Raw genomic sequence first — 25,423 nt, 5'->3', positions numbered from 1 at the left:
GTGAAGTCAAAACTGTTTGACTTTGAATTGAAGTCTGTTTTGGTTTCTTTGTAGCCCCATTCACTCTATCCAACTGATTGAGTTTGAGTTGAATTTACTAAACATTGCTGTTGAGTATGAACAGTATAAATCAATAGTTTTACAGAACTCTGTCTGGAACCCAGTGTTCCTGAGAACAAGCAAACACTGTACTTCCTGTATATACTGCTGCTGATAATTACATGTCTTTCCACTTCACAGCAGCATGGGACAAAGTCTGGTCATAAAAAGTGAAGGTGGGAGGAATTGTGTCTGATGTGATCATGTATGACGGACATCCAGCCAAACAGGTCTTTTTGTTTTCAACATCATGTCCTTATTAGAGACCTACTATGAGCAAAGCAGGTTTTACTTCCTGTTGTTTACCATGCTTTTAGAAACATCCTCTGACCTGTAATCCTAAGAGGACCTGTAGGGTATGTTTCTGCTGTTATCCAAAACTTTTATTTAAGATAAGTGCTTTCACATATAAAGGAGACATCAAGTCCAGGCAAACACAACCCAAGCCAAAACATTTTTGAACAATTAATCAAAAACTCAAAAAGATAAACAAAATGAATGCACTTCACAGACTAGATAGCACATTCCCTAGTAAAGTCATTGATAACATTGGAGTCAAAACATTTATTTTCGATTTCCCTATTCTCACTCTTACTCGAGTAGTCTCGATAAACAACCTTTCAGAATTACATCTCTGAAAATGAATTAATGAGTTTGACCTGTACTAACCCCGATAGTTACTGGTTAAGCCAAATTTTCCTCCCAATTTATGTTTCCTCTTGGCCAAATTAATCAAATTAATCAAATCAGTATCTGAAGCATTTCATAAGTATAATGTTCTGAGGGGAGAGCAGCTGGTGTCCTTCAGTTATTGCCTGGAGTTATTTCTGTGGCTGTTACTGTTCTTGCTGTTCTCCTCTTGGATAGCTTTGTCCAGCCAGTCTCTCTCCTGCTCAGACTCTGTGTCGCTCACCTCACTGGCGTCTGCTGCCAGGAGGCGGGAGTAGTTGATCCTCCGCTGCCTCGGGACCTTCCACTGTAAAAGGCCGAGGATGACACACCAGAGGCCGAGGCCGGCAGACAGGCCCTGGAAGAGCACAGCTATGCCAAACCTCTGTACCACCAACCCCCCTGCAAAGCTGCCAAGCCCGGCGCCAAGATCCAGCGCCAGGGCCTGATAGACCCGCCGCACGGCCCGCTCCGTGCCAGGTGTTGCTACGTCCTCACACTGCGCCTCCAACGCCCACCAGAAGGCACCTGCGCTGAGGCAGTCCAGCGCCTGGGCAGGGAGGACGGCCCACGGGCCCCTGAGGAAGGAGTAGTAGAGGCACTGGAGTGCACGGGCTGCAGCCCCCAGGAGTAGGATCCGGCCGTGGGGGCCCAGGATCCGCAGGACGCGTCCGCTCCTGAGCATCGGCGGGAAGGTCACCTGGGAGAGCAGCGCCACGCCCAGCGCTGTGCCCACGTGCAGCTCGCTGCCCCCGCCGTCCTGTATCTGCCACGGCAGGAAGTCCTCCACGGCAGCGCTCGCCGCGCCCACCAGGCAGGCAGTGACGGCACACAGGATGGCGCGGGGGTCGTCCCTGACTAGCCGGAGCGCTTTCACACCATTGTTTGTCCTCCCGCCACGCTGCAGCACCTGCTTGCGATTGAGGTAGAGCGGGAGGAATGCGGCCTCAGGGACTACCACAAGCATCAGCAGTGCGTAGCCAAAGAAATGCACAGCACCCCTGGGTACACTCGTGCCCCCAAACAAAAAGCAGTCCAGGTTAGAGACCAGGAGCCCAACTCCAAACACGCCACAGGCCCCTCCTAACAACCTCCACATCCACACCCGACCATGCCGGTCGGTGGCATCAACAAAGTCTAGGTAGTCGTAGAGTCCATCATCTGCTGTCCACTGCAGAGGGGCAGCTGCAATCTCCCACAGTCCAATCACTATGAGCACCAGGAAGAAGAGCTGGTGCTGAGCATCCATCCCATTCAGACTGCCCAGGGACTCATAATGGGCCTCTTCCTCTTTCATCACCTCCGCGTGCCTCTGAAACCTGGCTGCTCTCCTGTGTGGTGCAACACTCTCCTTTGTGTTACTGCTAAAGTTCATGGCCCCCTTGTTGTAGTTCTCTCTTCTCTCCACACTAGCAGACACGGTTGCACTAGCTTCCCCACTTTCACTACTGCTCTGTACAATAGTGGTGAAGGCATTTCCTACAGTGGCCAAGCCAGTGAGGTTTTGAGCTGGCACGGTCAGTTTTAATTGGGAGGGAGTGCCAGTAGGGGAGGTTTGTGGGGGCACTGTTACGTGGCTCACTGGGAGGCTGTTGGCAGGTTCTGTGGTGGGTCTGGGGGCGAGGGGAGAGGTGGAGTTACAGATACTGGCCCCAGTTGCGTCCCCTGAGGGTGGCAGGAGCAGGAAAGCCAGGCCCAGTCCAGCCGAGCAGACCAGCGAGCCGATGATGACCACCCGCCGCTTGTCATGGTGCCTGGCCAGCAGGCTGGAGAGGGGGTGCCATATCAGGCAGATAAGGTGTTGGGTGCCCATGACGATGCCAACCATGTAGGCACTGAGACCCAAGTGCCTGAGATACAGGGTGAGGAAAGGCATCAGGCAGCCTCTGCCACAGGAATAAAGGAAGTGGAATGCCCCTGCCAGCACCATGGCAGACTTGATATCCCATTGCTTGCTCCGCTTCATGCTTGCGCTCTTTCTCCTCTCCCTTCATAAAGAAAACCCTGAGTTTAATACCAAAATAGTGTCGTTCCTTAGTGAAACCTGCATTAAACCAAGCAGATACTTACCAATATAAGATAAGTTAAATATAAAGTAATAATGTCACAAAATGAATGTTCATAGATAAACATTAAGTCATGAGACTTAAACGATGGACTAGAAGACGTAGGGACTAATTTTATTTAGCCTGCCGTCCTGTTTCGTTTGGAGGCATTAAAAAGAGGAGACACAAGACTGTCAAAGTAACACACGATAATGCACCTGTTACATTTCAGGAAATTAGTACACGTCATGCTGTTGTTGAGAACTAAGTTTTTCACATAGAAAGACAACTTACCGCACTTTTCACGATTAACTCATGTCGTCCGAAAGATCACTGCTGTCTTTATCCTGTTAAACCTGTTTTATTTAACTTGACAAAGACAAAACACAACATCCCTGCTCGGCGTACAGGTTGTAGTAGCGTAGGCTATCCTAGCTGGTTCCGTGTATCATCTGAACAGTAGCGCCCACTCTGTGCGGACTGGATAACTGCAGCCCCGTTCATGTATCTAGTAAATTAGGTAGCACATCCTACAGTAGGCCTACCTCCACCTACAGTGGAAAATATGACTGTACTTATGATGACATATTACATCTGTTCAAGGTCACCAAACAGTTTGTATCAAAAACTAAGAAAAATGGTAGGCTATTCCGTATCACTATAGGCAACTGATCTTTTTCAGGGCAGCTAATAGGCTACATTGTATAGAAATAATTTACTATTTATGATAGTGAACTGAGATCCTGACGACATTACTCATTTTAGTTATTAGTCTCAGCTATTATACAGTCGTTTAACTGTAGTCTAAACTTTAAGCATAAAAACCATCCAGCTAAGCTACATTCAGTTGTTATTCAGCCCAACCATACGAGCTTAAAAACGGATTACAAAATATTTATGCAATCTTCAACATTAAAACATGTTAAACGTCAAGGTCAGATATTTAATTATAATTACAATCCAGTTATCGAGACAGCCCCAACTTTATCTCAGAGCCATGTAGATAGGCCTATAAGGCTCTGCTTTTCTATCATTGTAGTATATTCATGGGTTTCATCAGGTCCCTTTCCACAGGTGTATAAAATCAAGCACCTAGATTATGAATGCAGGCTGCATGGTGCTTGATTAATACACCTGTGGAAAGGGACCTGATGAAACCCATGAATAGCACCATCTACTGTCAGTAGAGCGGTTGTGCGCCAGTGCGTACTACAAAGACCAGCAAATAGAATATTTTATCCAAATATAGAATTCAACACTGAGCGCGCGCGTGCACACACACACACACACACACACACACACACACACACACACACATTTGAGTGTGTGCAGGCCTTCTGCACGTTTTCTGTCTGTTTGCCGGCTTGTATGCAGGTGTGTCAGAAGGCCATGCTTCCTGCGTGCACTGTGCAGGTGTCCCATCCCTGCATTACTGATGACTGACTTGGACCCATCTCACACTTGTCATAACTAGTGGTTGGAAAGTGGTCAACTTCATTTGTCAAACGTTTACAGCCAATGAGTGATTCAGTGCCCAATAAGTGGTAAATAATATTTTGACAAGAAAAAGAGCGAGAGACAAAAACAGCACTGAGAGCTAGTGGAAAATACAGGCACAAACCAGGTAATGAGATATTTATGGAAGAGGTAGCTGGGCTTTATGTTTTTTTAACCTTAGTCTATGAGATCTTCATAGAAACAATCAGTAACAAATTATGATAACAAATAAATTCTACTAAAGTACTTATGCCAATGCACAGACTGAAGTATTTCATGGAGCCAGCAACACAGTCATTTACATTGACCTGCTTCAGTTTAGTCTGCCAGGGCAGGTTATAGTACTCTACACTTGCAGGTCATATTTGCATAAGACAGTGCTATAAAATAGAAATGTATAGAAGCCCAATCAAGCCTGACAGTATTTGTATAAATCTAGTGTATTGAATATCACTCTGTGTGTGTATGTGTGTGTGTGTGTGTGTGTGTGTGTGTGTGTGTGTGTGTGTGAGAGAGAGAGAGAGAGAGAGAGAGAAAGGGAGAGAGTTGACTCTTGGTGAAAAAAGAGTGGCTTTTTAAAACTACCAGTTGTCTATAGAGAATAATTGAATGTTCTTTGTGGGTTTGATTTGAGATGGAGAGGAAGCAAGTGGTTGGTGGACACACCACAGCGTGTGCCAGTAAACATCCTCTTCAACTGATGTTCCTCCCCATGTGAACGGACACAGGAACCTACATCATTAAACAGGTACAATCAAGCCACTACAGTGCATCAGTCTTAGTGGGGAAGTCCATCTGGGCAGATGGTCAGTGAATAACCCCAGAGAAGGTGTTGATGGGAAGGGTCAAAGTTCTGCTCATGTACTTGCTGAGAGCCGACTCCTTCTCCTCCAGGTTGTGCTTTGACTTTGTACTCCTCTGAAGGCAATATCCAGGATCCAGACAAGGGGCAATCTCAATGCTAAAGAACAGGGAATTCACAGAATCAGGCATCAAATGAATCAAAATGAATGATTTTATTCACATCTAATATGGTTTGACTGGTGTGACTTCACATCTAACCTTTGCACATCTGTGAAGATTCTGCGGGAGTCTTTGTCGAGACACACGGTGAGGGGTCGTTTCTCCAGGGCTTGGATCTTAATGTTATGTGCTCTTATGGCAGAAACCTGATGATTGACATTTCAGTTGTGGCTAAATAGGCTTGCAAGAGTAACATGAATCTAAACTGTTTGTAAGTGTACGGTGGATGAATCTTTAAGCCTGCCAAAGAGGCAGAACAGGTCGAGAAAAGGTTTTAGCATTGGTGCAGGTGAAATAACCAAGAATAGCCAATCACAGGGGAAATAGTTGAAAAGAGGAAAGATGAACCCAGCAAACCCCATAAAAGGCCTGTTTGATTGCAGGCCTCTCAGGTTACCACTAACCACACCACAGCCTACTCTTAGGTGCTGGCTATTCGTTGCATAAATCAAGACAGAGGACTTACCGTGCAGGGCCTTGGAATGAAGTCATTGAAGGTCACAGAGAGGCTGTTGAGTTCTGACAAAGAGAGGGAAACAAATGACATTGTTTTATGAAGAGCTATTGTAGAAAGACCATGCTCTTAGTGATAACACAGACAGACCCCACTGTTTCAGGTAATGTTTGTCTTTGATAATATAACTGAATTCACCTTCTGGTCAAGAATATTACATTACAGGTTTTTCAGGGTAATTTGTTTTGAGAACTGCTAACTTCCAGTTCCAGTTTCTTCCATGGTACTGCAAAGCAGTTTAAATTGACAATTGCATTTTACATCCTATAGAATTTCACTTCCTTTATTTGTATATGACAAACACTGACATGAAACCATAGTGATGCAGAAAACAAACACTGAATCTGAATCTGACAATCTGAATCTGAATCTGACAATCTGAATAATTTCTTGATCACATTAGTTCCAATAAGTGTCTTTATATGGAGGTGCTGTGATGTGGGTATTCCCCACTCCATAGCACTTCAGAGTGATGATCACCAACCTTTGGCGCCACTGGATGGCGCTGCGCTGATTACAACACCACATGTTCTCAGAGAGAATCCTGTGTCAACCTCTCGCTTGCTCAAAGAGGCCTACAACATGGATCAGTCAGCAGTGCAAGGGAAAGGTACACATACAATAAGTTAGTGTGACATGAGATGACACTCCTGAATGACAAAGCCGAATGAACTATTTCAAAAGAGTTGTCCAGTTAATGTTTGAGATGACTCACTTTGGTGTAGTTGACTGCAACAACTGCCCCACTGAATAGTTGTGTAACCCTCTTGTGTCGCAACGAGCCTTTAGAAACAGAGGAGAGATATAAATGATAAAATAAATGAATTATCTACCATTACATTTTACGTCATATGTTACAACATATCTTCATTTTCACTTTTAGTGGAAAGTACCCTTCACAGATGCTCTGAGGGATTTGAACTCTGGGAAGTCCATCTGTACGTGGGACACAAAGACATCCTCCACATGGCTTGCGTCCAGCTTGGAGAAGGTGATCTTCAGACAAAGACAAATTAACACATTAAAAACAATCAAATCTAATATATATACAGACATTTGGTTTCATCAATAGGTTTGCTACTGTGGAAACACAGTAGGAATTCTTAAAGAACAAATTAAATTCTTGTCCAGAAGGCCATCTAGATTCTAGATCTAGATCTTTATTTCCACAGAAGGGCCGAGGCTGCTAAGGACTCTGACCTTGATGGAGTAGATGGGGAGGTGAACGGGTTGGAGTGCTGTGCGGATGTAGTATGAGATGATGTCAGCTAGGAATGGGCTCGGCTCTGATGTTTCTTTATTGCTCCTGGACTGCTTAACACAGATTAAAGATGCGCTTTACAGATGTCTGTAGTGTCAGTTTGGGTAATCACATTCAAAAGACTTCCTAAACTCACTTACAGTTTAGCAGGAAACACAGTACACAACATCAACATTACAAAAGCCAGGACATGTCATTGGCAAACTCTTCAATGAATAGTTTTTCATTCTTTCATGCAATGGTATGTGGTATGAACAAAACATAAGATTCAAATTCCTTTACAAAAAAAGTTGTCATCATAATCATCAATTGTATTGTCGATACCAGTAAGCTGTTTATTTGTGTAATATTTATTTCTATGTATAATGAAACAAAGAAGATTTTTACAGATTTTTTGAAAATGATGTAATGTAAGAGTTTATTACCATTTTTGCCAGGTTCAGCATCATTGCTCCCAAACTGTTGATATTGCAGTCGTACCATGGATCAACTTTACCCAAAAATCTAGCTAGGGTCAACTTACTTTCCAGTGCTGCGACAGTCTCCTAAAAGAGAACCATTACTATTGGTTGTTCACCACAAAGAAATGACACTTTTCACATTGCCGTGACAGTATGAATTAAACTTGATTGTTACTCAAAACCCTGGTTCGCATTTACCTCCTCTGATGAGACAACCACAGGCCCATCACTCACAGGAATGTAATACATCTCTAGGTTAAGCCTTTTGGTCAACAGAAGATGCCTGGCCTCTCTCTTCCTGTACAGAAAAAAACACAGGCTTGTACATTTCTGAACGTTTTCAGTGGTTTTCAAAATGCCACAGTAAACACACAGTAATCCAATAGCAATGGTAGAAATCCTGCAAATCCTACAACAAGGGAACAATAATAACAAACATGTACTGCCACAGAATCTGCCTGTGAACAGGAATTTACCAGGCCAATACATAAAGGGTTTAAACTGGGGACATTACTTCAGCACTATGTCCAGCTAAATGTTTACCTGTGTCATGTTTTTATGCATGTAGTAATTAAAATGCAGCCATGGCAGTAGGTGGTCTTGTATGGGTTTTCCCTGGCCACTGACTCCAAGCTAATAAGACATATTCTTTTCATATGCCCACAAACAGAGAGAAGAACTAAAAGTCTGGAGAGGTATTTTAGAGATGGTCTCTACCATGTGGCTTTCATACCACTAAACACCAGACACTAGGCATCATTCTATAGGACAGTTGTAGCAGGATATATGATATATATATAAACAAATGTAATTTCTTTTTCTCATAGTTTATTAAAAATATCATTCATTCATGGCATTTTGTACCGTATAGACATGTATGCCTTGGCCAGTCTGCCCAGTGCCCGATCGTCCCCCATGACCAGAACACGCGCTGTAAGGTTCCGTTCCTCACGTGGGAACAGGTTGCACCGGCTGCTCACCCTCACCGACTCCCTGACCAGCGCCATGCGATCAGCCACGTTCATCCGACGCACGCAGTTCCAGCGGACGAACTGCGGCGAGGAACGCTGGGATTCGCTCGGGGTCTCTGAGGAGGCTGCCCCGGTCTCCAGAGTGAGGGAGGATAGCTCGGCCGCGGGCAGGTCCCCCTCGATGCCACTGTCATTGGACATGATGGAGCCCCTCCTCTCCTCCAAGTCGTCATCGTCAAAGCTGCGCTCCGACGGGCTGATCATCAGCGCAAAGTTCACAAGCTCATTCCCTAGTGTGAAGATTGAGGCTCAGTGGAATAGTGTGTGTGTGTGTGTGTGTGTGTGTGTGTGTGCAAGTGTGTGTGTGTGTGTGTGTGTGTGTGTGTGTGTGTGTGTGTGTGTGTGTGTGTGTGTGTGTGTGTGAGTGTTTTAAAGAGTGTGTGTGTGTGACAGAAAGAGAGAGACTTACATATCTGCTCCTCTTGTTTCCAGCTATTGAAACTGATTTCAGGGCTAGGCAGGGGTACCCCAAGCATCTCTCCTGAGGCTGACGGGTCTGTGGAGACACAGCAGAACAGATCTTTATTCTCAAGACTTTCTGGACATGAACAGAGTCAGAATGTGGATGCTTTATCTGGAACATCTGATAGACTGATTTCCATCAGCTTTTCAAACTGCTTTTGCTTGAGATGAAATGACTGAAAGAGAATGACCCCCGACACACAAACACACCCACACACCACTGTCCATACACGGACTCCAGTGGTGTGCCCACCTTGCTTAGCAGCGTTCATGATGTCCGTGTAGATGTGCTGCAGCCGGCTCCGGTGATGGCCAGAGTCACATAGCATGGCCTCTACACTCTCCTCCACTGCTGTCATCACTTCCTGGAAGTGTATTTTCAGTCGTGCTCCGCAAGCCTGTCACAGACACAAGGGGGAAGTAGACCATCACACGTGTGTCCACACACACACACACACACACAGAGAGAGAGACAGAGAGAGAGAGACACAAGCAAACTGAGGTGGTGAACAGAGCTGCTGCTTGGGGGCCCCAATGTGTGAGAAAAAAAAACATTTGAACATATTACAGAAATGAAACAGGTGGCAAAGTCATAGTAGACTATGTAGGCTATGTACACAAAAGATCATATATGATTTCCTATAACTACTGTGTCTGCCAACGTTGGATCACGCAGACAGACACTGATTTAATGTTAACGCATTGTCGACAGTTCGGATAAATGCTTTTGGAAGATTTTGCCATTGTGGAAGTGTGAAGATCATTTTGCTCTCGTTGATATTAAAGAGAACAATACAGTGGTGAGTTGTCAACTGTGTGCAGGTGTTCACATCAAAGAGTAGGCTAAATATAGCTGCAAGCAGTTATGAGGGGGCCAAGCAGATCGGCTGAAGTTGCCATGGCAACTCAATGCTGTTGCATCAGACACATGGCCATAAGCTGTCAGAGTTAAAGTTGCAGTTGGCAAGTCTGACAGATTGAGGGGATTTAGCCAAATGTTTTAATGTTTACAACTCTCATGCCCCTCCCCCAATACCACCGAGCACCCTCTCATCGAGTCTGTGCTCATCAGTGCGCACCAGACTGCACCAGACTGTGATTGACAGGCAGATCTCACACAGCCCTGCTCTGATTGGACCAGAAGAACCGGGAGCTGTGGATATTAGCAAAACAAATAACAGGCTCTAGGTGGAGGTAGAAGTGCGTTTTTTTTCTAAAACCGGCTGATTTATGTTGTTAGTGTCGGTTTCAGTGAATATGATCAAAAAAATCTTGCCAACTGCAGCTTTAAGTTTTATGTCTAGTAACCAAAGATTGCTTGAGATATAAGGTCGCTTTCTGTTTGGCGGCATCACAGCGGATTTCGATTGGCTGTGTTGGGCAAATGCTTGTCAATATGGCTTCAAAAATCAAGACATATCTAAGGCTCAGTCTGAACAGTATTAAAAGACACTACTAGTAAGTTTTAATTCCAAACACGCCAACAGTTACAAGCCAAAATGCATTTCTGCTAATTGCAGCGCCCCCTAGAGGTCAAAGCTCACCAAATGTATTGAGTGTCCTCCTAATGGGGTCATGAGTCCATGTTTCAAGCTTGGTTATGATACATGCAAGGGTTGCTGAGATATGAGCTAGATAGATAGAGATAGATAGATAGATACTTTATTGATCCCCAAGGGGAAATTCAAGAAATTCAAGCTCACTTCCTGTTTGGCGGCTTCAGCGTCAATTTCAACTGTTACTGACGAACGGTTTTAGATATGGCTATGAAAAGCGCGACTTTTGTTAGGCATGGTCAGAAGATAGTCTGTGCCAATTTTGGTGAAGCTCAGATGAAACTTTTGACCTGTGAAAATGTTTTAGTGTTTTTGATTAAATCCAAAATCAATTACAATCACAAGTTGGCCTGGGTTGGCCTAAGGACTTCCAACAGTACTACCAGACACCACTAGTACATTTTAATTCCAAACACATCAACAGCTACAGGCCAAAATGCATTTTTGCATTTTAGTGAAGCTGTGAAGGCACCCAGTTACTAGATATTCCTATACATCTGCCATAGTAGTCTATGGCAGCCCATAGAACGCCTGGTTAAAAAGTGCTGAAATTTGGCAGAACGTTTCGGGACTCTCCACTGACCACACACGCTCATTTACGGATCTCTAAACCCAGACGTCTAGCGCCACTAACAGGTCAAAATTTGGCCGAAAATTGAACCGCTGGGTCGAAAGTTATGAAATTCGCCGCACTTATTCAGGACCGTCCGTCACGCTCACCAATTTACAGAACTCTATGCCCAATACTCTAGTGCCACCAATGGGTCGAAACTGGACTCGCATTAACGCATGTGACCATAGAACGGTGCGTCCGGTTTTCACAAATCAGGCATTGTTGGAATCCCTGGACCGATCTGAGTTCAATGGCCCCTATTACATCCCTTTCCGCCGTATTGGACCTCCACCATATTGGATTTAGTTCAAACTCTACGAAAAGTTTCAGCGGTCAAAAATTTCATCTGATTTTCACAGAACTTGGCGGAGATGATCTTCAGACCAAGCCGCACAAACGATACTTGCCAGATTTTTGAATTTCAGTGTGAGCTCTTATGTCAGGAAGGCTTTGATGTATGAAATCAAAACTTGGTAAGGGGACTTGTTAACTGATTGTGATGATGCACTAGGAAATTGGCATCATTTGGTCTCTATAGGGGGCGCTACAATAGAGGAAGTGAGCTCATATCTCAGCAACACTTCGATGTATGAAGTTCAAACTTGGTATAGGGACTTGGTACCTGATTGTGAGGACGCACTAGAAAGTAAGCATCATTTGGCCTCTATAGGGAGTGCTGCAATACAGGAAGTGGGCTCGTATCTCAGCAACACTTTGATGTACAAAATCCAAACTTGGAATAAGGACTTCAGGAGGATCTCAGGAAGGCTTTGATGTATGAAATCAAAACTTGGTAAGGGGACTTGTTAACTGATTGTAATGATGTACTAGGAAATTGGCATCATTTGGCCTCTATTGACCTCTCCAGAATAAGTCCCGCCTCCGTAACTTCCGTATCCATCCAACTTCCGTGCGTGGATTGTCTATGGAAAATAACATGGCGTTTCGAAATATCATACCGGTAAAACATCTGTAGGTAGTTGAAAAAGCTGGTGCGCAGATTGACATACACACTTCTGCCATATAGTTTCCACTGGATTTTTTGATTGTCGGTGCCGTTTAAGTAGTATACTATAGACTATACTACTTAAACGGCACCGAAAATCAAAAAATCCAGTGGAAACTAGATGGCAGAAGTGTGTAGGTCAATCTGCCCAGCAGCTTTTTCTACTTTGTCACCTACAGAGTTTGACAGGTACGATCTTTCAAAACGCCATGTTATTTCCCATAGACAATCCACGCCCGGAAGTTGGATGGATACGGAAGTTAGGAGGCGGGATATATTCTGGAGAGGTCTATAGGGGCCGCTGTGAGAACGTGCACAGAAATTGCCGTAATTTGGCCTCTAGGGGGCGCTGTAATAAAGTAAATGAGCTTATATCTCAGCCACTCTTTATCCAATTGCCATCAGAGTGCTTGCTCATGCCATGGCAACGCCATTCCTGCTAGTACTGTTAGGCCCCCACATTGCTGCTTGCAGCTATATTTGTTACTATTGTTTTAATAAAATAATACTAGACTACTTTTGTGATTTTAGTACCCTCTATGGTTAAAGTGACACTGGTTTGATGTAAATAACAATGTTATTAATACCATTTATAATGTTACATTATAATAGTCAATAATAGTCAAGCACAGGTGACTCCGCGGTGGTGGGAGGGGGGCCCCAAATCAAATTCTGCTTAGGGCCCCATAAAGGCTTGTGCTGGCACTGGTGGTGAAAGTTTATATGGGGTGCATTGCACTACTATCTAAAAGCCCATGGTCAGGTGCTCTTTAAGCTTGACATTATCTGAAGTTCAGATGAATGACTAATTTGGGTTTTAGAGCTGAATGGTCTTATGCAGGTGACTGAGCTCAGTTACATAAGTTCTCCCAGATGCCTTAAACAGTAATTAAATACAGAGACATCATGTTTACAATCCCTCCCCCTAACAGCACAATATGTTTCAGACAGACAACAAAGAACAAAAAATGGAAACTGTTTACAGACCCTTTTAACAATGCATGAGGATATACCACATGAAAACATTTGTGGACAATTTTGTTTGACAGGATCATTTATTCTCCCTATGTGTCATTCTCTGTTCCTTTCACAGACAGACTGACAAACACACAAACACACACACACACACATACACACCTCCAGGGCCTGGGCTAGTCTGGGGCCATGGCAGTGTCTTCCCAGAGTGGCCTGGAGGCTGTGCAGCACTGCTCGCTGCATGTGACTCTCCACACCACAGTTTGGGCTGGTGAACTCCACGTCGGCCCTTACGGCTGACACAAGGGATTCTGGGAAAACAGCAGTATCCGAAAACACAAACACCCTGTTGGGGAAGCAGATAAATGCATACTATGAGATTGATAGAGATAAAGTAAGGGGATGTGTCAGATGTGCAACTGAGGAGACAGATAGACAGACAGGCACGGCCCAACTCCTCACTTCCTCATTGCAAAACTCAGTCTTTTGGATCACAGAGTCATTCAATGGCGGGCGACCACAACACGTTCCCCATTACTGACTTAGACAGAAAGCACACTGCATGCTTAACTGGAAGAGGGGGTAGTGGGTGGAGTCAACATGAGACACTCACTTTTCCTGGAGGGCGTAGCTGTCATTCTTCAAACTTTGCTCGGCGATCAGTCGCCTCTGATACAAAAGACCTTAAGAGGAGAGTGAGTCCAAAATAAGTGACATGCCTTCAGTTTGCATGAATGGGATGTGCGGCTATGTTTACCACCTACGCCTTTGTTAGAAACAGGAAATACAGTTTCTAATCTATCTGATCTAATTTCATACTTTCATTAGAGAACATGGCTCTTCTGCTTTGTGAGGCCTCAACAAAAGGAACAACTAACTCACACATTTGTTTTGTGGTCAAGATACTGTTTTCTCATCTTAGATGGAAGTCATTCATAGATTTTAAAGCAAAAAACTGGGACAATGTTAAGTCAGCCATTAATGATGTAGTGTTAACAAGTAATTAAGTTAAGCATGCACGGACAAATCAGTCATAGCCGAAGCTTTGCCTATTCACCACACCTGGTGTCCCCATTTCCATCTTAATGATGCGGGCATAGGCCAGGCTCACAGTGCAGTAGGGTTCTGGTAGTGTGATCAGCTTTTTGATGGAGGTATACATTCTCTCATAGAGGTCCTCTGGAATGTGGACGGACTGTTACAACAACAAAAACATACAGTTTTATTTGATTGAGGATTTGAGTAGCGAGTTTGAGTGAAATGTAGAAAACAGATGGGAAAGAAATCATTCTTTTCCGGACCATATTTTCAATTCAAGACAAAACAATCAGTGGTCAATTTTGCATTGGCGCAAAAATGTCAAGAAATCTGGCTGACTGAATTGCAAGGCTATAACTATTAAATTACACTGTAGTAAAAATATTAAGACACACCAACAGAGAACAATAACATATGACAGCCAGGAAAAGAAATATTTTGAGCTCAGCCAAAAAAGACAAGCCAGAGCCCTTCAATTGTATAAGTATATATACTCTTTTCATCCCATGAGGGAAATTTGATCTCTGCATTTATCCCAACCGTGAATTAGTGAAACACACACAGCGCACAGTGTACACACAGTGAGGTGAAGCACACACTAATCCCGGCGCAGTGAGCTGCCTGCATCAACAGCGGCGCTCGGGGAGCAGTGAGGGGTTAGGTGCCTTGCTCAAGGGCACTTCAGCCGTGCCTACTGGTCGGGGTTCGAACCGGCAACCCTCCGGTTACAGGTCCGAAGTACAAACCAGTAGGCCACGGCTGCCCTCCCAATGAGGAGAGCACCATGAGTCTGCCTTTCACCCAAACAAAATATGAAATGTCAGTGAAAATCTTCAAAAAGAATGGAAAAGAAAGATTTGTAACCTGCAGAACAACATAGGCTAGGATATGAAGGAGAGGGATGATCCGCGTCTTGTAGTCAACCCTCTCAACCTGCGTGGACAGAAAAACCTGGTGAATATCACCACCATGTCTACTTATACATTTAGAGGCTTTGTACATAAACAGACATAATTTAGCCCTGTGTAGGATATGTTCATGGAAAACATGAAACATAGCATGGGATCATATTAATATCTGTCTGTCAATGTGTGAATTTAGATCATGCAAAGACAGCTTTCACCCACTTCACTACTGATAGTCTGACAGAGCCACAGGTCACATACTGAAATAGAACTGTACCGTCTGCACCTCTGGTTTCAAATATAGCCTAACACGTAGATCTCAAAGTTGCTCTATCTCAACTGAGGGCCACTACTTCTTGAATTTCCCCTGGGGATCAATAAAGTATCTATCTATCTATCTATCTATCACTATTTTAGTATTTGAGGCCAGTGCCCTGTGAATGTGATGCTGCGACTATTGCTATCCACAGATGAGGAAAGGACACACTGAGAATTGCTTTGACTCCTCTCATAGATTAAAAACAACCATTACATTACAACTAGTTTAGACATTTCATGATCAAAAGCCTTTTCAAACATGGCATCACACCACTTCTGAGAAGGTTATGCATTGATGGTGGTTTACTTTTTGTCCTTTTACAAAAGCAGACCAACAGCACTGACCTTCTCTAGCTCCTTCACCAGAACTCTCAACAGGGAGACACAATGGGAGGGGTTATTCTCTATCCTCTTGTGTAAAGTCCATCTCAGCATCCCTGGATAGGGGAGGACACAAAACAAATGCACCACTTATTGAACACACACACACACACACACACACACACACACACACACACACACACACACACACACATAGCTAACTTGCAGTTCTTGGCCTCACCCCTGTTGCATGCAGAAGCAGCTTGAAGCGGACTGTCCAGTTCTCTGAGGATGGCTTGGATGCTGCGGTACAAGTTGCATTCAATAGCTGAGGACGTGCTCCCTCCTAAAGAGTAAAAGAGCTCTGATTTACTCAACAAAGAACCCAGAACACAGGTGCAATCTCTTATCTGAGACAGAGTCTTTGTAGCTGTTATCATTCAGCACATCTCTACAGACAATGATAAGAGTAAAAAAGTTAAGTAAACTACAGGAGTGACGGAAAGGGACCAAAATGGGAGTATACATTTCATTAGAGGATGTGCTGTGTCTTTTTGTGACAAAAAGCAAGCAAGAAAGCAAACAAGAATATTTATGTAAAATAATGGCCTGGTGCCTCCGTGAATCAGGCAACGGTATTCTACTTAGCACTAAATCATTCAGAATAATGTATAGGCAGTCCTTCATCATAGAACTCCCCAGACTTAAACAAAGTCATATTTTCTTGTTCAAAGTATCATATATCTATCTTCTCCATGACTGTCTGTATAAGAGAGTGGCAGCCTACCTGAGGTCTCCATGACAACCCATAGAATGCAGGTGTTTAAGGTCAAGTGTGAGTTTCTGTGGCCTATCACATACCGACTTCAAGGCAGTCTCATCTGCAAAGACACATGGTGAAGAGCAGTTGAACCACATACACAAACCCCATGTATACAAATATCACACTCACAAACCCGACAGGACGATAAACGCTGCTGAGTAAGAAAGACTGTGCGTGTCACATGATTTCTCTGAAGCCATACCGCTTACTTGAGTGTGAAGGATAAAAGTGGTCATCTAGGCTAATGGTTGCTACTGAAACAGCCCTCAACCAGTTTGTGTTTTGATTAACACTTTCATAACAGCAATAGTCATCGCAAATTAAACTGTGAGAGAGAGAAAAAGATTAAGAATTAGTAGATAATCTCATTTGTCAGAGAGGTAAGATATTATAAAGTGTCACCATTTCAAACTCCTATTCCTTGATAAATTGAGAAGTTGGATAAAATAGTTCAGCCCATCTGAATTGAAATGTCCCTCACCACAAAATAAATTCTTCCTCATTTGCCATTGTGTAGTTAACATAAACGAAACTCTTTCTCTCATCACTTCACTTTATGTGGTCATTCTGACCTTTTAATGGACTTTTGTGGTCTTGTGATGGAGCCATGTGGTATGTAAATGCATTAATACATATACAATATAATAAAATGTAACAGTTTTGCCAACAACATGTCTAATTACAGTAGCTCTGGCCAATGATATGCATATAGTTTCTTTAAATTTAACATACAAATGCACAAAACACCAGAAATTCATCATATTCAGTTCCCCTGTGTGTACAGCACAAAATATACTTCTAAAATAAACAAAGCCATTACAAGTAATCTACTTAAACAACTATTCAACATCTGCATAGTGTCCAAATCATGGTGGGTTTTTTTTTGCGGGCACTCTGGACCTTCATGGATAGGAACAATGCATTGTCCTCCAGAGTTATTGGAACTCTAAACTCAGATTAAACTCATCAGTTATTAATCTGTCTAAAAATGTTTAAATAAAAATACATGTATTTGAGGCAAGATTGATAAATGACTGCAAAGGAATGAAATGCTCAACAAGATTAATAAATGAAACAATCATAAAGTCACATATGTCACAGTCACCCCGAGAAATCTGAACTTAGGAATATAAGAATTAAAAAAATATAAATGAGGCGGGATCCCACACATCTAACTAAGTGTCACGGGGCTCAAACCCATCACCATGGAAAACATTCAAGAGTCCTACATTGCAATTAGGCAAAATTGTGCTGACTTCCAAGTCGGAATGGATACTGAACAAGAAAGTAGCTATTACTTACTCTAATGAACCAGCCTGTAAGAGGATGCAGAGTACCACAGTGTGGAAATGGTCAGAGTAAAAACCCCTAGGCGGTCAGACAAACTCAAGGTGGATTTCATGTAGAAGTATAGACAGATAATACCTCTTTATACCAAGTGTTAACCCTTAGAACCCTAAGCTGTTTTTAGGGCATTTTCACTACCTTTATTCATAAGGATTTATTCTGGTCATTGTAAGTGCCACACACATATATTATATATTGTTTTTTTCAGGAGAGTTTAGGCTATTCAGATCTGCCATCATTTCATGTATTAATACTAGCATTGATTTTATTTTGATTTTTAAAGAATTAAAATATAAAAAGTGTATTATAAAAATTCTTATATTTCGACATGTATCTCACCACAGCAAGCTCACAGCTCTACATGCATTTCATGTGTGTGTAGGGCAGACTGTCCTGAATCGGGCAATATAATTGCCATGTTGGAGGGATACTCTGGGGCTGAGCAATTTACAGAAATATTTGCTGTGTGATTTACGGAAATAAATGCCATTTTTTATTTAGTGATGAAAAATGACCTTTCTGCGCTCCATATCTGTGACACGAACTGATCTGACCTGACTTGACCCGAGGTTGCGTGTTAGCCTGCGTGCCTGTGTGTATGCAGTCATAATAATTCTCAACTCTTTACTGCATTACCATGAACAAAGTAAAGGCAAAAAAGGTGTTTATTTGTTGAAATTGGGATGCAATGTGAGCCTTGAATTGGATGCCATGCAGGAATTTGCTAGGATCTCAAAACCGGAATATGAACATGCTTTGCCATAGAGAAACACATGATAGCATTGGATTATAAACATGCTTTGCCACAAGAACAGACAAAAACGTGGGGTAAGTCCAGCTATATGAAGTTATTATTTTGCTGTCACTTCGTCTGTTTTATAACCCAGAAGGATGTACTTGGTATCAAATGATAGCTCTGAGTCTCCTCTTTCATCTGTCATGCGTGGCATATCTATGCGATCACGGGTCCGCGAGTAATTCAAACGAGAGTAATGAGTGTGCAGCGTTGGTTTGTGTACATGACGTTATTATTTTGCAGTCACTTCGTCTGGTTTTATAAGCCAGAAGGATCGATAAACATGGTACCAATGGATAGCCCTGTGCCCCCTCTTTCATCTGATATGCTTGCCATATCGATGCGATCACGGGTTCGCGAGTAATTCAAACTAGAGTAGGCTAATGTGTGTGCAGGTGAATGCAGAGAAGTATAGACTGTAAATATGATGCAATTTGATTTAATTTCATGATTTTTTTTAATTTTCATACTTGATCGTACAGACAAGTGTGTAGTCTCGTTGGAAAGCCCCACTTCTGCTCTGTCGTGCAATAAAGGTTTCATCTCGCTGCGATGAACCGTTCCGGAGCAATGTAACAGAGAAGAAAGGGTGTGTTTTTTGACGCACTTTGCGTCAATCGGGTTCTAAGGGTTAAATATGATGGGGAATGTGTGATGCTGGACTGTTTCTCATTCAAAGTACCCTGGCGGGATTGTTCATACACATGGCATTATGGATTCCAGGAAGTACCAGATAATTTGAAAATATGTCCTTCTCTGCCAAGAAGCTAAAACTTTGTCATTAATGTATCTTTTAGCAAGACAGCGATCCAAGCACATATCAAAACCCACTCAAAAATGGTTAAATGAAAACAGAATCAAGCTTTTGTCATAGCAATTTCAGTCCCCTGACCTAAATCCAACTGAAAACATGCACTTTGAGCTCAAGAAGAGAGTTCACAAGAGAAAACCAAAGATCCAGGATCTAGAGATATTCTGCATTGAGGAATAGAAAATCCCTTCTGCAGTGTTAAGGGTAACCTGTAAGACATGACAAGACACACTACAAGAGAAGACTCAGACTTGATCTGTTGGCAAAATGGGCTCTTATGGAATTGTAATTAGCTGAATAAAGAGAACAGTTGACTAACAGTAAGGGTTTCATCAGCCTTTCCCCCCTCACATCAAATAAGGGAGGTAATAGTTCTAGAGGGCACTGAAGAGGGGGAAAAACTCATTTCAAACCAATATTGAAATTATTTATCAAATTTAGGGTACTGTCACCTTAGTGAACAATCTGGTTAATGCCACTTCTGCTTTACCGACACAGATGACAGCCAACGTAACGTGACTTTCACTATGATATTAATTGTGATAAGATTAAATAGTTCAGTTCAACTGTTAAAACCTGTTGTCTCCCTCAAGATCCAACAGCATGTTTCATTCCTAAAATACTGCTCACACGTCATGGTCAAATTTTGGCAGCTTTTTATGTCAAGGCGATATAGGCCTAAGTTTACTTTTCTGAATTCCTTAATTTTGAAGGAGATAATTTCTTACTTACAGAAATGTTGCGTCCAGGTTGCGGCGAGTTAGATATCCAAAGCAACCCATTCAGCCACTGCCAACATGATTGACAAAAATCCTCCTTATTCCGCGACGACAATGGCGTCAGACAAATCGGGGAAGTAGCCTATAACCTGCTGGCCGTTTCAGACTTATAGTGACTCGGAATTAAGTATTTTACTTCAAAATCAGGCTCCTACGAAGTGACTGTGCTGAACAGCCATAATAATGATCGACACAGATGTAATCTGACAGTAACTAAGCAGCCTAATGACGTTTAGACGTTCAAGGCTGACACAGGATGACTAAAAATATGAGTGCAAAACAGTTCTCACAGAACGTGCTTCATCGCAACCAGAATGCGGGGCGCTGTCTGCAGGGTGCAAAGGTGTTAAAAGAAAGCGTTGGTTTGCTCAGGGAGACCAGAACAGTTAATCACTTGAGTAAGATTGCACATAAGAAACGTTTTTAACACCCTTCATCGAAATGTTATTGTGGTGGTGGCATACTTCTGCACATCTCTGATTATGTTAATAAGAATTCACCAATGTAGGCTACTTAAACCCTAGCCCAGTGGTTCTCAAACTTTTTCCTTTATTCCCCACTTTATAGGTGGGGAATTGTCAAGCCCCACCTGACACCATCACCCCAGCAAAATGGTAATGTTTTGGTTCCACGTTACATTTCCCGTCTTAGTCCTCTGGATCTGATGGTGCTTTATTGTATATGCCTGTTTATGACTCCTATGTTTATGTGTGGCTCTTTTGTTTTCAATGTATGATTTTATTGATAAAGATGGATTAATAAAGATAGGCCCACCCCACACTTTGAGAACCACTGCCCTAGCCCAACTCTTGCACTGACCCATAGGCTATACTCATATGAATCTGTAACAGTTTACCTGCCACAAAATCAGACATAGTAGGTCTAATTCTAACTTTCTCTCTAAGATTGTGCGTCCTTGTGTCCACAAGATGACGCTATTGCCTTGTGTTTTAGTTGTACACTAAACACCTCAAAAACAAGCTATTTGGCAGCTGAATGGTGTCAGATTAGGTTTTCTAACCTCTCACTATCTAACATCGCAATGTAGTCCTAGGTTTATTTTACAACCCGTTTTTGATTGAAAATACTTAGCCTGTAAGAAATGATCAATGGGCTGTCCATGCAGGCATACGAGAAATATCGAGTAGCCTACATCGAGAAGATTCGATTGTCTGTATGTGGCACATTACAACACAATACAAAAATACACACATTAGTTGGTATTTCTGAACTAAAATAAGAAACGGTTCCTCTATCCCATTAATCATCTATGACATGTCATTCTACCAAAAATGTTTAAAATGCATGTAAAGAAACTATTCTTTCTTGGTGATCAAGTTACATATGTGTCATTTGTTAATCCATATTTGTCATTTGATAGTAGTATACTAAGTAATATTGTAATATCTTAAAAGCTCCTTCCAAAACTCATTGCCTTATTCTGTAAAGCTGCGACGACTCCCTAATGGAGCCGCATTGCCCACCAGGGGATGTCGTTGTTCCTCAGGTCGGCACAGCGTGCGTGTCTATTCCATGACCTCAGAATAGGCTGAATTACGGAATCTCACTTTCTATTCAAACAGTGAGAGCGGCAGAAAGAGTGAGGGACAGAGTGGGAAGCAGAGGCAGACAGAAGGAGAGGCAGAGGTGTGACTGGGTGTGAGAGAGAAACAGGCAAACGTATGCATGCTCTCCCTGTAATATGTCTTGAGATATTTTTTAGCTACAAATAAATTAGACAAAGATCTGACACAGGCAGATACCCTGCGGTGAGACATCTATTTTTTTGTCAGACGCCTGCTACTATACTGCTCTTCCAGAAAAAAAAAACTTCTGTGGACTTTTACTTTGCCTCTTAAGAGGAATCACTTTGTGTACTTCAGTTGCACGGTGAGCAGTAGACTTGTTGTTCATTTAAAAGTAAACTTATTGATATTTGATTTTCACATATAATTGTGATGCCATAAAAATATGAGTGTACATTACATTTCCTGTGTAATTTTGTCCTTAACTGATCATTTTGTTAGTCGCGTATTTACTGCTTTGTCTGTTTCCTTTTGGGCTAATGTCTATGCTACATGCATGCATGAACCGTGAACCGTGCATGAATGAAATGTTGTGTGGAAATTCTATATTCAAAGTGCTAAAACGCAAGTATATTTTCCTCCCTAGACACCTGTGTATTACACCGCAAGCGACATCAGGATACGGATTACAATGTTTAGCAACACTGGGACTTGGGTCGCTTTGGTGACACTTTCCTTGGTGGTAAGGGAAACGCGGGGAGGTTACGGGATGAGCATGTTCGCCGCACAGTCATCCCCTCCTGACCCATGTAACGACGAGCACGGTAACCCTAGGAGGTGCATCCCCGACTTCGTGAATGCTGCGTTCGGCAAAGATGTGCGCGCGACAAGCACCTGTGGTAACCCCGCTGCGCGCTACTGCGTAGTAACGGAGAAAGGAGAGGAGAGGTCCAGGGACTGCCACACATGCGACGCCGACGAGCCCAAGAAGACTCATCCACCAGCATACTTGACTGATCTAAACAACCCCCATAACCTCACCTGTTGGCAGTCAGAAACGTATGTACAATATCCTCAAAACGTGACTCTCACTTTGTCTTTAGGTAAGAAATTCGAGGTGACCTATGTAAGCCTACAGTTTTGTTCACCGCGACCTGAATCTATGGCCATTTACAAATCAATGGACTATGGCAAATCTTGGGTCCCGTTTCAGTTTTACTCTACACAGTGCAAGAAAATGTTTAACCGGCAAAATAAAGCCGTTATCACCAAACAGAACGAGCAGGAGGCCATCTGCACAGACTCCCACACGGACATGCATCCTCTGACCGGGGGACTTATTGCGTTTAGCACTTTGGACGGTAGACCGTCCGCGCACGACTTTGACAACTCGCCCGTGTTGCAGGACTGGGTAACAGCCACAGACATCAAAGTAACATTCAGCCGACTGCACACCTTTGGTGACGAAAACGAGGACGATTCGGAATTGGCGCGGGACTCGTATTTTTACGCAGTGTCTGACTTGCAGGTCGGCGGGAGGTGCAAGTGCAACGGGCACGCTTCAAAGTGCGTGAAAGACCGGGAGGGAAACCTGGTCTGCGAGTGCAAGCACAACACCGCAGGACCAGAGTGTGATCGATGCAAACCGTTCCACTATGATCGTCCATGGCAACGCGCCACAGCAAGAGAGGCTAACGAATGTGTTGGTAAGTTTATTTTAAATGTAGGCCCTAGGCTACTGCATTTTAAATACTTAATGTTTCATATAAAATCAGCAAAAATATGTGTACAGTGTAACAAAAAAGTTAATTTGACTAGTAAGCCTAAAGTATTTGGCTATTTTATTCTAAGCATAATTAAGGAATTAATGAGCTGGCCAATGATCTGTGTAAGCAATAGGCACTATTTAGTAAAGCTGTAACTGTAGTAATTACTCTAAGTGATTTGAGAAAATAAATAGAGCTCTATATTTATTTGCCAGATTCAAACTGATTGTAAATCTATAAACATATTAGTGTATTGTACAATTTAATCCTAATTCATGTAAAACACGGTTAACAAAGTATTCTCAGGGGAGGTATTCTAACTGTCATAAATAAGTTCTTGTTACATTTAATGAGTGTATTGTAATTGTTCAGACCCTTACACGGGTCTGGGCCTAATAGATTGAATATATGACTGAATTGATCATACGACAAGTAAATGTTCTTCAAGTGCATTGAAAATGTTATATGTTTACATAGAATATGAGCCGTGCGTAAAAACGTACGCAAATGAAACTGACTGAAATGGACTGCCATCAAATGCTCGTGGTGTCCTTAAAATGAGTTATATGCAATGGTCCTGAATTTATTTGCTAGGAACATAAGCTTCCTAATCAACCAGTAACCTCTTTCCTCACTTTAAAGTCCAATGGGCATGCATTTGAAAAATCGTATACATTTAATGACAAACATAAACGTTTCTTGTAAAAATGTAAGCAACATGCTACGTGACACAGTATTAGTCTAGAAGCCGAGTATGTTAGGCCTACAGTGCTCAACCTGTTCGTGTTTTGCTTGACAATATTACACAATAATGTAGCTCAGAGGAAGTTATTACATACAAACACTTACGGATGTTTAATTGTGTGACCTTGTTTGGAGAAACGTATTTGTGTAGTGCGATTCGAACGCTTGTTCTTTAGGAAGGAAAGCAAGCAAGTGAAGAAAGCAGTAAAGGCGTTCACTGATTTCCACTCTGTGGTGTGGCAGGTGCCATGATCAGATTGCACGAATAATTGCAGTGGCTTTTGTTGACATATTTGGCACTTTTAGTATAAACTGCTTTTCTGAGCCAAAGGAACATCCAAAGCTGTGTCCATCACCCTGTGAAAATAACTACAAACAGCGTGTGATGCCCCATTCACATAGTGTGCTTTTCTAAAACAAAGGAACATCCAAAGCTGTGTCCATCACCCTGTGAAAATAACTACAAACAGCGTGTGATGCCTCATTCACATAGTCACACTCCTGTAAAAAGCTTGCGCATAACGGCTTTAGAGCTATGGTATGACTAGAAATGTCTCAAGAGCGCATAGACTAAGCCTACTCATGCGGGCGCTGTCAAACACAATTGCTGTGAAACTCACTGCACGATTTTGCTCACACCTTGGTGCACCATGCACTACATCGTTGCTCTGAATGCTTGAATGTTTCCGCATGGCCTAATGGCATGACACCAACTAGAGTTTAGTTCCCCCTTTGTGCAGTCAGGAATTTCACCACAGATGTAATGTATAGTTAATTGGGATCGGAGAGGTTCCAAATGGAATGAACCCTTTACATGCACAGACTCCAACCCCAGGAAACTGAAAGGATGCTGTTGACCCAACCTTGGGTGTTTACTGAAGTTTTCAGGAAAGGTGTTGATAGCAAACAGTAATTCATTTGTTAGAAGAATGACTCTAAGCACTATTTCTAACGAAATGTTATCTTGTGTGCAGGTCACGTCTTTTATTTACATTACATTTGCTAATTCCATCCAGTGTGAACAGACTTTTGACTGC

General features: G+C 42.7%; 3 protein-coding genes across 7 annotated transcripts in view; 1 reads left to right on the top strand and 2 right to left on the bottom strand.

Moving 5' to 3' along the window:
• Positions 1-464: 464 nt before the first annotated feature.
• mfsd6l (major facilitator superfamily domain containing 6-like) lies at positions 465-3,706 on the bottom strand. Of its 2 annotated transcripts, none has more exons than XM_076265305.1 (2): positions 3,108-3,706; positions 465-2,772 (listed from the first exon to the last, which is right to left on the bottom strand). In XM_076265305.1, exon 2 carries the CDS (start codon positions 2,732-2,734, stop codon positions 908-910), a length of 1,827 nt encoding a protein of 608 aa, XP_076121420.1. In that variant the 5' UTR covers positions 2,735-2,772; positions 3,108-3,706; the 3' UTR covers positions 465-907. The 2 variants fall into 2 exon arrangements, with proteins under 2 accessions (XP_076121420.1, XP_076121419.1); XM_076265304.1 differs by having other exon boundaries at positions 465-2,756; positions 3,108-3,702.
• Positions 3,707-4,421: 715 nt separating this feature from the next.
• On the bottom strand, positions 4,422-20,621 carry pik3r6b (phosphoinositide-3-kinase, regulatory subunit 6b). Of its 4 annotated transcripts, none has more exons than XM_076265302.1 (20): positions 20,304-20,621; positions 16,582-16,675; positions 16,036-16,140; positions 15,819-15,910; positions 15,115-15,183; positions 14,275-14,407; positions 13,826-13,895; positions 13,375-13,558; positions 9,316-9,460; positions 9,010-9,096; positions 8,434-8,830; positions 7,768-7,867; positions 7,534-7,650; positions 7,048-7,161; positions 6,741-6,843; positions 6,563-6,630; positions 6,332-6,422; positions 5,800-5,852; positions 5,373-5,479; positions 4,422-5,271 (listed from the first exon to the last, which is right to left on the bottom strand). In XM_076265302.1, the coding sequence occupies exons 2-20, from the start codon at positions 16,592-16,594 to the stop codon at positions 5,118-5,120; spliced, it is 2,202 nt and encodes a 733-aa protein (XP_076121417.1). In that variant the 5' UTR covers positions 16,595-16,675; positions 20,304-20,621; the 3' UTR covers positions 4,422-5,117. The 4 variants fall into 4 exon arrangements, with proteins under 4 accessions (XP_076121417.1, XP_076121414.1, XP_076121415.1 ...); XM_076265299.1 differs by having other exon boundaries at positions 7,534-7,653; positions 20,304-20,620; XM_076265300.1 differs by having other exon boundaries at positions 7,048-7,158; positions 7,534-7,653; positions 20,304-20,620.
• A 1,504-nt stretch (positions 20,622-22,125) lies between these two features.
• The window catches only part of ntn1b (netrin 1b), a 43,969-nt gene continuing 40,671 nt past the window's right edge, over positions 22,126-25,423 (top strand). Inside the window, exons 1-2 of the mRNA XM_076265298.1 lie at positions 22,126-22,240; positions 22,523-23,582. Coding sequence (XP_076121413.1) covers positions 22,568-23,582 — 1,015 coding nt within the window. The 5' untranslated portion in view covers positions 22,126-22,240; positions 22,523-22,567. The remainder of the gene's footprint in view (positions 22,241-22,522; positions 23,583-25,423) is intronic.

The sequence above is a fragment of the Alosa pseudoharengus genome, unplaced genomic scaffold (assembly GCF_046254945.1).
Source record: "Alosa pseudoharengus isolate Yale_2024_CS ecotype anadromous, Long Island Sound unplaced genomic scaffold, YU_APseudo_1.1 YU_APseudo_1.1_scf_4, whole genome shotgun sequence".
NCBI lineage: Eukaryota > Metazoa > Chordata > Actinopteri > Clupeiformes > Clupeidae > Alosa > Alosa pseudoharengus.
The sequence above is the reverse complement of the archived record's forward strand: the minus strand, read 5'-3'. Positions and strand labels throughout refer to the sequence as shown.

Excerpts from the sequence above, each read along its gene's own strand:
- mfsd6l (XM_076265305.1), bottom strand. The coding sequence starts at position 2,734 with ATGAAGCGGAGCAAGCAATGGGATATCAAGTCTGCCATGGTGCTGGCA.
- pik3r6b (XM_076265299.1), bottom strand. Across the intron at positions 8,831-9,009 it reads GAAACAAGAGGAGCAGATAT|GGAATGAGCTTGTGAACTTT; the intron begins GTAAGTCTCTCT and ends TCTTCACACTAG. Across the intron at positions 7,868-8,433 it reads AAGGCATACATGTCTATACG|GAAGAGAGAGGCCAGGCATC; the intron begins GTACAAAATGCC and ends TTTTCTGTACAG.